The sequence below is a fragment of the Achroia grisella genome, unplaced genomic scaffold (genome assembly GCF_030625045.1).
Source record: "Achroia grisella isolate CSIRO2021 unplaced genomic scaffold, CSIRO_AGI_Agris_v1 utg487, whole genome shotgun sequence".
Classification (NCBI taxonomy): Eukaryota; Metazoa; Arthropoda; class Insecta; order Lepidoptera; family Pyralidae; genus Achroia; species Achroia grisella.
Genome location: NW_026712891.1, coordinates 3,941,754 through 3,955,092, shown reverse-complemented (window position 1 = coordinate 3,955,092; position 13,339 = coordinate 3,941,754). Strand labels below are relative to the sequence as shown.

Here is a 13,339-nt window from a genome sequence, read left to right as displayed (position 1 = left end):
GTACAAAGCTTCATAATGTATTAATGTACCATACAACTAACGTAATGTTTGTCTGTCGCTGCGAACACAGATGCAAAATTTCGTGGACTATCGTGAAAACGCTGAGGAGAAGTTGCCTCTGGTAAAATAGATACATTAGCCCCGATAAAGTCCACTTTTTGTAATTTAGCTATTTATTAATTTTATTCATGAATGTTTTTCTCCGCATTCTTTATCATTTACACATTGTTTTTTTTTGTTTGTAACAAACAATGTGTAAATGAGAATTGGTATTTTTTAAGCTTCATTCAGTTTTCCCTTAGAATATTCTGGGTGTACTGAAAAATATACAGGGCCGTATCTAAAACGATAAAGCTTCTGTTGCTTTAAAGATGTTTCATATAGTTTTAAAACCTTTGACCGCAATAGTAGTAATGTAGCTACGGCCCTGGTTTAATTCACTTCGATGCGCCTAATTGTGTCCTGCTATTCATTACTTCATTGTCATCCCACCTCACAATATCTATTAACTATGGCCACTAAAATGCTATATGCTTTAAATGTTAACATATTCTCAATGTTGTATACACTCCTTCTTAAATATGCACTCTCCTTTTTTAGATCAATGTTTCTCCATGTTGGTTAATTTTAAATAAAAAGTACCTAATAATATTTTGTAGTCTTAGATAGATTCGTCCTAATTTTTGTCATAATATAATGTAGTTAAGTAAAATTCTTGTTCAGTGTTGTTTAAAGATAATTAATAGCTACAAGGAAGTTGTACTACGATCAAACTGTCCTACCTGTAATGATCTTATTTGTTGCTATGATTGCTTTTCTGTTCACATAGCGCTTAAAATCAATTAAGTACCATATTTAAATTCAAAAGAGAATTTTTACGTTTTCTACATTCTGTATTTTATTGATAACATATTTTGTAACAATATACCTATTAATATGTTATTTCAGTTACATTTCTATTTTAATTTTGTCGTTTATAGTATTTAGAAATTGAGTATAGTGAGTTGAAAGCAGTTTACGGTAATATCAAGTTTACTATGTATTTTTTTATGTTTTATTCCTATTATTTTAAATATTAATATATATATTATATTATAAATTGTAGTAAAAGTTGAAGAATTCAAATAATATCTATGTATTTTAATAGCATACCATATTAAGCACACAGGATATGCTATCTTAGTATCCTATTCTATTATAAAAGTTATGATATAAATTATTATAAGAACGTATGTAGGTACCTAAGTGTATAATTAACACTCTAACTTAACTCAAAAGTAATTTCACTCTAACTTAATTTGACATTTGAATGAAAGCGTTGAAAATAATAAATAATAAAATAATGCAAAATTAAGAAAATTATAGTATTGTATTGGAAAGGTATTTAGTAGTGTGCAGAAAAAAGTCCATAATCGTGTTAGTTATTAATTATAAGCATTTTCGTGTAAATATTATAATCTATTGGCGTCGATAATGAATATCAAATAAAATATAACTAACTTAAAATATATCGAAGATTCTCCTTGGCGTATCTGATTTCATGTCATTTTGCGTTTCGAATGACTTTTATTTAAGTACTACGGAGCTTATTTTTGTTAGCAACGTCCTAATTTTACCTTCTTATTTAGAGAGTCAAAAGACTTTACATCGATGTAAAAATTTCGATGTTTTTTGACTAAGCATCGATCATCCCAATATACCAGTGCTTAGTATAACACTGCCGGTACAGGTGCAAGCGATAGTGGACCATCATCACGCTGATGTAAAAACGGCCAGTAAGGTCCGGTTTGCGGAGCCGGGCAGCGGGGGAGGGGAGACCGCGGACGACGCGCCCTCCCCACCACTCACCGACACGGATGATAAGGACAAGGATAAGGACGACAAGGTGAACTCGGATCTTAGTACTTACTTAGTGTTAATGTACCCTCGATTGATCTAAAAGCCCCCATACCAGGTTCAGCCCCAACGGCCCGTGTCGGCATCGTATTTTCTATTGGTGCAGTAGTTACTAAATCCTTTTTTTTTATCGTGTTAAAAAAAAATCTATAGTCCGCCAAACCGTTTGCGGGGCTACGAGAGGGTGTATGGGATTTCTTACCCACTAAAAAACCACACGGTGTACCTATGAGCGCTATTGCCATCGCGAGGTCACGTTAGCATTAAGCGTATTTATCGAACGGTGTCGTCGGCACGGGCCGTCAGTGTTGAACCAGATAATGTAAACAGGTTAACTCGTCGCTTTGTTGAGGACATCTAGGCAGCTATTACATTTAACAACGCGAGTGTTGTGATTTTTTAACGGAAACTTACATCAATAATTATTTTGAGGCAATTAGAAATCAAATCTAATAAATATCGTATAAGTCCTTGTTTAATTCATTGAAATCCAATGCGTCCCAATATCGAACTACATTAGTTGCTTATTACATACTATCTGACTAAATATCATTGTTATTGACAATCACAGAAACCTATTTAGGTGTCCTCCTGATACTCGTCTGTTAAATAACTAAATAAATGCCTTAGTACCAATACTAGGTACCTCCTAAAAATATACTTACTCAATTTACTATGACGCAGGGTCTTTTTAAAACATTGTTTTATACCAAAAAGTTAAAACCATAGTTTAACTTAAAGTGAAGCCAAATGACCCACGACATTGTAAGTTGGTAAATGTGTTATAGCCATCAACATCTGAAAATGGCAGTAAAATATAATTACAAGTAGGTACATTTAAATTTAAATTTTAAATAACCCCCGGCATAAGAAGTTGGTGAACGCCTAAATCCTCTTCATAAATTATAGGCACGAACTATCTCGATCACGTCACTTTTCAAACATAAAAAAACTTTAACTAAATCATGGACTGATTTGATACCAGAGAGAGAAAATAGATAGACGTTAAACCTGTAATCCCCCTTTTTACGTCGGGGGTTATAAAGATCAACTATAAAATTAAAAAGTTTAGATGAACACTAATATACATTATAATATACGTTAAAATATTGTACATATTTTGGAAGTCGATTCAAAACAAAGTCTTATTTTTAATCACGAGATTAAAACATCCATGTCTCTGCTCGAAATTATATTTTAACAATTCGCTAGAAACTGAATGTTTGCAATTAGAACGGGTCCTTTTACTTTCTTCCTTTCAGTTTCAAGTGGAACTGTTAATTTTTCCATTGTTTCTCATCGAGCTGATTTTTATCACTAATGTTGCTTAATACTAAAACCGCTCTCACGTCAACAAGACGTAAATAATAGTAACTACAATTAGAAACTTTTCTTACTATCTTAAATCATAATTATATCAACTATTATTTGTACTGGTTTTTACTTGAGAGTGGTTATTTTATGTCTTTGCTAATTTACAATATTTCACTGCACTGCACCATTAAATTCCTCCGCTACATTATCATCATCATCAACTGATATTGCCATTTATTTGTCGCCAACAAGTCCTAGCGAATCTACACACGGTGGTCATATGTTTGCCAGTGATTTCATCCACGTTGATTTGTTCACTTTAGTTGGTTTCTTTGTTCACCGGTAGATGAGAGATTGGATGTTTAAATGTCCGTAGTGATTTATCGTTTAACAATTAAAGTAATATATGACATCCCGTGTTTTATTCGCCTTGAATCCGTCATGTGCAACTGTCGGTGCGCGAATCTAAATTGAACCTTTGAAACGGGAAACCAATTGGGGTAACGTAGGACGACTTTCGAAGTAGTTTGTTGCACATAATCGATTCAATGTGGGACTCGCCCGATGAACGGTCGCAGTGTGAGGGAGGGAACTCGCCGCCGCCAGAACCCGAAAAGCACAAGGAGAACAACCCTAATGGAGACGCCATCAAGCCAAAGCCCAACATGTCCGATATCACACCGTAAGTTTATTTTTCATTTATTAATTTAAATGACAAGTTTAGGTCAGTTTTGTCTACCGTCTAAGGTATACTTAGGTGCAGCAAGATTACAATTCCATAATCAAGTATATACCTATTTATACCCTGATGCATGAGTCAAAATTTTACATTTTGTAAAATGTTTGATATTAATTCAAAATATCTCATGACAATTATTATGCAATCTGGGTATTGTACAATCAAAGAGATGACACCAAAATCTTTGTATATTAGGTACTAACTTCTTTGTTCATTTTTAAACCTGATTAATCCATAAGACAGTATTAAACTATAATATATTCCCAGATTCCCAGAGATTATGGATATAATACAGCAGTATGACTGTAAGTTAAACCACTGGACCATCTATATACATAAAAAACCTTTTCTTAGACTAATTTTGTTAACGTTTGATGCAGTGACGAGGGTACAGTACGGCGGATGCACACAGCAGTTAAACTGAACGAGGTGATCGTGACACGCTCCCATGACGCACAACTAGTCATTCTGAACTTGCCCGGCCCTCCCAGGGACACCAAGTTCGAAAGGGAATCCAACTGTAAGTTCTCAACTTATAATTTTACTTAGTACAGATTCACTTAATACAGATTATGTAGTATTATCGTATCTGTGGTACAGATATTATCTTTTATAAAATTCAGTCATCTCTAGTTCTTACGAATATGTTCTAATAATCCTCCACATTCATATTTAATATATTTTCTTCGTCTCTGAATCTTATACCAATACGAATTATTAATATAGACATTAATACCTATTTCAATTAGGAATTTACTACGATGGTTTCCAAAGAATCGCGAACCGCGTTCAGGTTAATCTAACATGGTACATTGCTAGCAATGGGTTTATAAGTCCACATTACTAATAAACTCCTTCCCCCACTACATTCTAGCTTAAATAAATAGGTACTTTAATCTATCGGTGTTTGAATCACGCAGACATGGAGTTCCTGGAGGTGCTGACTGAGGGTCTGGAGAAGGTGCTGATGGTGCGTGGTGGTGGTCGCGAGGTGATCACCATCTACTCGTGAACGCGTCCCCGCCCCTCCACCCTCACCCCCACACTCGAAACGTTAGTGGAAGTCGCCGTACTTGTCGGCGCCCTTATGAAAAGTCTTTGTGATTCTATTATAACTGTTAGTGCTCTATTTTGAACAATCGAATGATTCGAGTTCGTATCTCGTTAAACGTTTTGTATAATTAACGGTCGCATAATCGCTCTCGAAAGACTGCCGAGACGGACGTTACGTTCCAATTTGTTTATAAATATTGTATTTTCTTACGATTACTATATTATATTGACGTTCGTTTGACTGTAAATGTTAGCTTAGTTCTAAACGTTCTGTTGAATTTGCTGTTTAGGGAGACGTTGTTTTGAAATTTATTCACTGTTGTATAGATATGTATGAATAAATGTATGTATGGATCTAATGAGGAGCCTTAAACTGTCGGTCGTTAGCTCTAAGTTTGTTTTTGTTACGTACCTAGACTAGATACTTGACTAGAGACTTGAATTAATTTAGGTATCTAAGTGATTCTTTGGGTACCGATATGTCATATTCATTTGATTTTGTAGTATGATAGCCCGTCGCGATTGCTCTATTTTTAATTTGTTTTTCTAAAAGTATTAAAGAATGTAGACACTTTGTAAGCATATACATTATTAAAGAAACCATAAAGATTTTATTCTACTTATATAAAAATGTATTTTGTAAGTAATTATTTTGTTCTAAGATTTTTACATCTGCTCAACTCAAAACTTACCGTGGGACTGAAGGATTAAAATTCTACTTCATTGTATCCCAACAGGTGATTTAATGAACTTATTAAATCAATTTATAGTTCTAGTCACTTTGACTATATTATATACCTATCTAGAACGAAAATTATGAAAAAAAGAATGAAAAACAAAAAATAATCTATTTCCTCTATATCTTATTAGCCTTTTATCAATTATTTCATTTAAATCAGTTGTATTTAAACCTCCACCGGGTTCTATAATGATTAGATTCAAATATCGTAAAATAAATACTATCCAATATGCAGTCTTGCCTATGAAATATAGGTTCGTAGAAAATTATTAATAAGGTAACGCTAACGATAATTTTCATATTATAATTATAGTATTCTTCATAATGCAGTTTATCAAAATTCATAACTTTATAAAATTAAATTTTTATTGCTGTCTTCGTTCTGTATTCCGAGTCTGAGCTAATTAATGTCATTAACACGTACATACAGACTATCTCTAAATATTTGTAGTATTTACTGATTATTAAATAGTAATAATAAATCGAGTAGGTACCTAATGATACTTAGTATTTTCTTCAGTTAGCTCAGATTCACCCTTTTATGTTACCATACATCTAAACTAATGACACCAAATGGCATTATACGTAGATATAAGTATCCGTTCCATAACTCTACAAAAGAATGTATTATGTCAAAACGTAGTGAATACGTTGTAAAGAACGGAATGTCAATTTTTATTTCCATTGTATTTCCATTACCAAAAATTTTAATCTAACTGTTCAAGGCCAGATTCGTTCCACGCAGACATCGTGGAATATAATTTACTTACTAAAAGCGAAGAACTTGTTAAAATCAATTTAATAATGATTTGGACTTAAATAAGACGATTTTTATTTTTGGTAAAGGTGTAAGTCTAAGAATAATTATATTTCTAATTCTTAATAAAGAGTGTTAGGTAACTGCCAAATAGGAATCGATGTTGTAAAATATCCTAGTCTGTAAGTGAAGTACCTAATTATAATTAACTTCATTGTTCAGAATTCATATTAATTAGATCATAGATCTAATAATTATCAGGGCCGTCTTAAGCATAATAGCACCGGGGTACAAATATAGGCACCTTAAATCCTTAGCCCCTTGCTCTCAAATTGAGATTTTTTCAAAGGTAAGATGGAGGAATTACGTTCTGCTCTAAATCTGATAGCCGGCTACCCTCCAAACATATATTTTTTGCGACTAGGGTTCATGATTCAGGAACATCCAAAGAACTTCTGAATTTGGAATTTGTAAGAGCAACTTTCAAAATAAATAAATCTGAGCCCGGCTAACACTCATCTCCTCCGCACTTGGATTAAGAAGAGCCTGTTAATTGTAAGAGGAGTCTAGTGCATGATATCACTATAATGTTTACTAGGTAGCGTACATAACATAGTGTACCATAGATAAAGCATTTATCAATTTATAATCGTAAATAAAGTGGTTACGTTGCATTATTCATAGAGCTATTGACAATACTCGTGATTTGTGGTTCTATGTAACTTATATTCCAATTCCATATTTCACATCATGTCGTTTAAAGGTTACAAACTTAAGTCCAACTTCAGTTGCTTAACAACTTCCATTGTTATTTATAGCTTGATGAATAAGTATTGATTAGATGTAGATCCTGGAAACATTATTAATTAGATTCGTTTCCACCATACTCTATACCTCTATCATTTACCGCTAACATAAGGTAAACAAAGCGTAATAAAATCTGCATAAATCAGCTTCTTTACAATTTCATTTGGATAATTTACTTATATTATAATTATAAGACATATTATAATAAACTTGTACTACTTATAAGTAGATACTTTGCTCGATATAGAGACAGAAATGTCGCAAGAAATAAAATTTATTGGTGCCATTGAAATTTCACTTCATTGAAGTAAATAGATATAAATTATTCTAAATTATTACTACTTATTAACAAGAAATAGTATATAATTGTTTTAAGTTCGTGATATTATATAAAAATTATTTTATCACTTAGTGATACAAAATTTATTCGTATTATTCAAATAGTACACACATATCTTCTTTTTCGAATAGAAAATTATATCAATGTAACTGTTTATGCCTATGAATAGGTAAAACGATAAAATTTATTTAAATAAATAAATGAATTATTGAATTATATACATATAACTAAATTTAAAAATTATATTTGATATTTATATGTATACACTGCCTATCGACTTTATTTAATTACACTAATGTACTTCAGTGTATGTATCATTGGTACCTATCTATTGTATATCTATATTAACTGTACACAAATCTATAATATAGAGACGAGTAATGTAAGGACTTCGCGCCAAATAGATTAGTGTAGATCGATGTGTGTATGCGCGCATGGATGCTTTTTTCCTCGTCTGTACCATACAATAACCGATTTATTGCATCTATAATTATAATATAATATGTAATTAATATTATTATAATTATATATATATAATATAAGTTGAAGCTTGCGCAGACGAGAGAATGCTATCAAAACATTATTGCATCGCATAACGCACGCAAGACTAATACTACCTCTCTTGTAATGAAAAAACACTAAATTCATCGTCTGCGCAGAGCTCACGACTATGGAAAGTACTTGTACTCTAACATATATATGAAGTCCTTACATAATAATAAATTAAGTACATGGTTATCGTACTATTTCTCTGATAATCCGGTAAAAACATAATTTAATCAAATTGGTATGTATTCAGACATAAATTATGCGTTTTTTTTGCTATAAATGTCCGTAACCTTTGAACTGTTAATCAAAAAATTATTGCTATATTTTAGCTCCCTATACTAATTTTGTATCTGTTTTTCTTGCCAGAATATATAACAATTCGTACACATTTCTACGCATAATTTTGCGGTTTAGATACAGATATTGCTTTAGATTGATTACTATGTACTCAATATAAGTGGTTATGCCACTATGAAGAACTCATGAGTGCAGTGCTTACTATCAGGTGAACCTTATGCTAGTTTGCCACCAATCTCGATTATAAAGATATTATTCCTTACTCTGCATACCTATTGTAACACAATGTTACAACTTTCGTCGATATTCTTTGCAGACGCTATTTAAATGAATTAATAAGTATTATCTACGTAACATTTTTAGAAATGGAAATTGGTATCTATATAAGACATAATATTATTACCAACTTGACGTCTACGTGAGTGCAGATTCGATTCTGGTTGTTACAACAAAGTTGGAAGTGACATGTATGTACATCAAAGCGCTTGTGTTATATCTACCTACACAGACATGTGCCAAACCTACTAGGTATATTGGATTGATAGACAGTAACAATCCATAGGATAATCTACACCCGTAGACTAAATACTTACAGCATTGTATTTCAATTGGATATTAATAATATGTATAATCATAAGCTTTCGGGATTACATTGTGTGTTAGAAGTATCACTTAACATAGGTGTAATTGAATAAAAGCACATACATACATAGTTAAACTATTTCAAATAGAATTAAAATCGTGTTCGTACTTTCAATCGTACATTTAGCCTTATTCAGAGCCAGTAAAAGTATGTGCGATCGCCGACAAAGTCATATTACCGCCATATGTCACGCCACAAGGCTTTTGGTGCTACGACTCTGCTGGTGAATGTACGTACATATTCTGTCGAGTGTCAAGTTTATTGATGTAATATTATGTATTTTAGATTTTAGGCTGTGAGTCAGCGTTAACACATTCTTTACAATTAAATATTCAGGCTAGAGTTGCTGTGATACACCATTATGGCTATAAAGTTATAAGGTAGTCATTTCTGGCTATAAACAATGGAAAATAACGTCATTTAACGTTTAAAGCCATATTCTATCTGTGATTTCACTGACGAGTAGTGCACCTTTTACCCAAATATACTTATCTTTGAAAATCCACAAGCCATAATTTGACTTTTGGGTAAGTAAAATATAAGTATAATGATAGATAATTATTTCTTGCCTCGTAATTTATAAATACTTGGAATTAATGACAAGAATATCTGTATGTTCAACAATTTTTATGTCTTCATTAAATGTTATCCACTTTCATTAAATCGGGACATGAATAAATAATTAGACATATAATACAATTTCGTCACCGCGGTGCAATATGCTAGGATTTAACTACGATGTATTTAATGAATATTTTGATCTGGAACGAGTTTTTATTAGTGAAATATTTCGAATTGTAAAAGTTATTTAAGAAATTACTAAAATATTCAAATAATAATTCTAGTGAATTAGTCGGTGAGTAAATTTAAGTGAAAGATGTTATGAATATAATGAAATAAACTAATAATAAAAGTATTGCACCATTTATTTTTGACCCTATATATAAACTTAATACAAAAGGTTGAGCTATATTATTTTATGGTTAAATAAAATTCAATAAAAATACTTTATACATTTAAGTATATTTATAATATATACCATCATTCATCCATCACCATCTGTTATTTTACACTGATCACAAACCATTATTATATCAATAATATCTATACACGCCTTATTTAATAATGGCTAGTAACTACAATTTTAATATAACGAAATGCATATAATATTTAGTAGTTCCTAATCTAAATTAACTGTGACAAATGTGATATAAAAGACCCCACCTGTATAATAATAAAACAGATGGGCAGAATTAATTTAATCACTGTTAAATATATATTAAAAAAATATGATGGCTGAATCTTTTCCCTAATTAGTACCAAACATTAACTTAATTCATTGTGCAATATTCATTAAAAGTTATTCAAGTATTGTAATATGGCAACTTCTTTGATATAAAGTAATATATTGTTTTTTGACTTAGTATTTTTTACAATAAAGTTACATCTTCCTTAGCATTAACAACTATTATCACTGTTTTTTATACAAAATGTATAAAAATATACTGATATATATTATTTTTATAAACAATATATTGTCAGTTATTCGAGACTAAATACATTTCATTAATCTACATTAAAAATTATGTTAAACACACAGTCCCTGACAAGGCATCATTTTAAGTTAGATCAAAATATAAAGGTACTCATTTTTGGCACTGTCAGAATTATTTCCATAATGAGTATCCAGAATGGAAATCCTATTAATTTTATCACTAGGAATATAAATTCTACCTAAATCTTCATGAAATAAACTCACACTATATATAATGAAAACAGTTAATTTTTCCACTCCCAAGGTTAGATATATAATAAAGGCACATCTTATGATAAATATAGTCATTGGAATATATAAATTCAACAAACATATCATAGACATGGCTCTGCATGTTTGATTCTATCAATAAGATAATCTTTCAAACCACTCATGTTGTAAGATGTATAAAATTGACTTAATAATGTATACTTTAGACTAGAAACTTTCAGGCCAAGAATTTTCAGATGTCTTTTTCTCATTATTTGAGGACCAACAAGTTGTTCATTATCAGAACAGTAATGATCTGGCAAATGAATCAAAATAGCTATATTTTCATTTCTAGGTGCTTTTAATTTCCAATTGAACATATTACTACCTAGCCCTGCAGGATGAAACATCACATCAATCAAATATGTTTCATCAGAATACAAATAAGGAATTAATACAGCTGTTGATAACTTATCCTCACTACCTGCGACAGCCAAAAGAGTATCTTTAATTTTATCTATGATATTTTTTATCCTAATGTCTTGTATAATTGGTTTTGACCACTGGTCCTTAGGCAAAAGAGGACCTAAATATTCAGGGCATTCTAAAGACAGAGCTGTGTCTATAATATTCAGTGTTCTTAACACATGAGGATTAATTTTGGACAAATACTCCTGACCAAACATTCTATTAACTAATTTTAGTGGATATTTACTAACATAAATATATGAGAGAAATATTGAACTCAAATGTCCTGGGTCAATTTTATAAAATTTATCCTCAATAACACTTTCAACAAATACCCAAAAGTCATCATATTCTTTTGTACCAAATAATAAATATCCAAATGGATAAATTAAAGATTTCAAGAAACTAGGTGATATGGATCTACCACGTTTTAAAAAGTATTGACTACAAGCTGTCATAATGTGATTATTTCGTATTTGAAACTGCATACAATAATTTAAAACACCCACAATCAAAACATGTGATTCTATCTTTGTACCTTTTAACCTCATATACTTCTCCACTGATGACTCTATTTGGATGTCTGTGTAATTCAATCTGGTCAATTTTGTTATTACATCTAAAAGTGCATCATCATTTAAAATATTAATGCTTTTCTTAAACCAACTTCCTACAACAGCAAAAGACTGTAAAGACATATATTTTTCTTGAATAAAGATACTGAGAATGTCCTGCATGGTAGTTACATTAATTTTAGGCCACAAATCACACAATTTTTGTTCAAGTAACGTTTGCACTATTCTTTTGCTTATTTTTAAATTTGGCAATACCTCAAATATGCATACAATGTTTGTTTCTTTAATATCTACTTCTTTCTGAACAAAACCAACCCACAATTTATCTATAGTTTCAGAATATTTGGAGTCATTTTTATTTTTAATTAGAAACATTGCAAATGTGCAAAGTTGCTCTATTGTTAATTTATTGTCTACAGTTCTGAATAAAAGTTCATCACAAAACTTATATTTATATGGTTCCATAAAAGAAGAAACTGACTGCAATACATTCAATATTGTTTGTGTGTCTTCAGTCTTCATAACTACTTTTAATAACTTATCTAATATAGCACCCTTTGCTAAATTTATGTGATCGTTTTTAATATCTAAATTCAAGGCACTTGGATTCTTTTCTAAATCATAAATACGTTCCATAGCACCTAGAGCAATATTTGGCGTAATTTTTGTGCATTTCGTGAGCAAGGAAAATACATCACGAAGGTCTACACATTGTTTAAACTCCGATTGTATGAGATTATAGCTGACTGAATCACTTGTGTTCTTCTTTTCTTGATCGCTGCCTTCATGCTCTTTTTCTATTTCTATATGTTTTATTTTTCTGATAATCACTGGTAGCTCCTGGACATTAAAACCGTTTTCCACTAAAATGGTACTATCGCTAAAATCGACATTGTCGAAGACTCTATCGTCACTGAATGTTTTGTGAAATATTGGCATCACGGTGGAGAGCGACGGTATTACGGATTTGTGTACATTTTTGTGAGCTCTAGTATACGATCTTAGTACTAAAGCCATATTTTGAAGATACTGGTATTACCACATATTACTAATAAAAAAAACTCACCCCTCGATTAGGGTATATTATTTGATAATAAAACAAATACAAATATCATGTAAGAAAACTACTTTATTGCGTATAAAATTAAATAATACGCAACTGTACCCAAACGTCATGTCGAATGACATTTGATTGAGTTTATTTGACATTTTAACAGAGTAGTCAAACAAAAATAGTAGTAGTAGTGGTATATTTTATCCACAAGTGGATAGGCAAAGGTACAAAAGTATTTTTTAGGATTTACATAATGTTAGTCGATAGATAGTGCTTAACGCATTAAAGTTTTATATTTATATATATATATATATATATATCGCTATATCTCTACAAAGCTAGTGTCGCCAAACTATAATGTACA

The 13,339-nt window shown here is 31.1% G+C and overlaps 2 protein-coding genes across 6 annotated transcripts in view; one reads left to right on the top strand and one right to left on the bottom strand.

Annotated features, from left to right (window-relative positions):
• Positions 1-7,358, top strand: part of LOC131846023 (solute carrier family 12 member 6) — a 334,208-nt gene extending 326,850 nt beyond the window's left edge. For 3 of the 5 annotated variants that reach the window (XM_059195228.1, XM_059195230.1, XM_059195229.1), the window contains exons 18-22: positions 71-121; positions 1,730-1,885; positions 3,789-3,892; positions 4,330-4,469; positions 4,870-7,358. In XM_059195228.1, coding sequence (XP_059051211.1) covers positions 71-121; positions 1,730-1,885; positions 3,789-3,892; positions 4,330-4,469; positions 4,870-4,961 — 543 coding nt within the window. In that variant the 3' untranslated portion in view covers positions 4,962-7,358. The remainder of the gene's footprint in view (positions 1-70; positions 122-1,729; positions 1,886-3,788; positions 3,893-4,329; positions 4,470-4,869) is intronic. The other 2 variants (XM_059195231.1, XM_059195232.1) reach the window with 2 other exon arrangements.
• Positions 7,359-10,067: 2,709 nt separating this feature from the next.
• LOC131845819 (FAST kinase domain-containing protein 3, mitochondrial-like) lies at positions 10,068-13,090 on the bottom strand. Its single transcript, XM_059194944.1, has one exon. The coding sequence runs from the start codon at positions 12,936-12,938 to the stop codon at positions 11,004-11,006; it is 1,935 nt and encodes a 644-aa protein (XP_059050927.1). The 5' UTR covers positions 12,939-13,090; the 3' UTR covers positions 10,068-11,003.
• Between the last annotated feature and the right edge of the window lie 249 nt (positions 13,091-13,339).

Excerpts from the sequence above, each read along its gene's own strand:
- LOC131845819 (XM_059194944.1), bottom strand. The coding sequence starts at position 12,938 with ATGGCTTTAGTACTAAGATCGTATACTAGAGCTCACAAAAATGTACAC.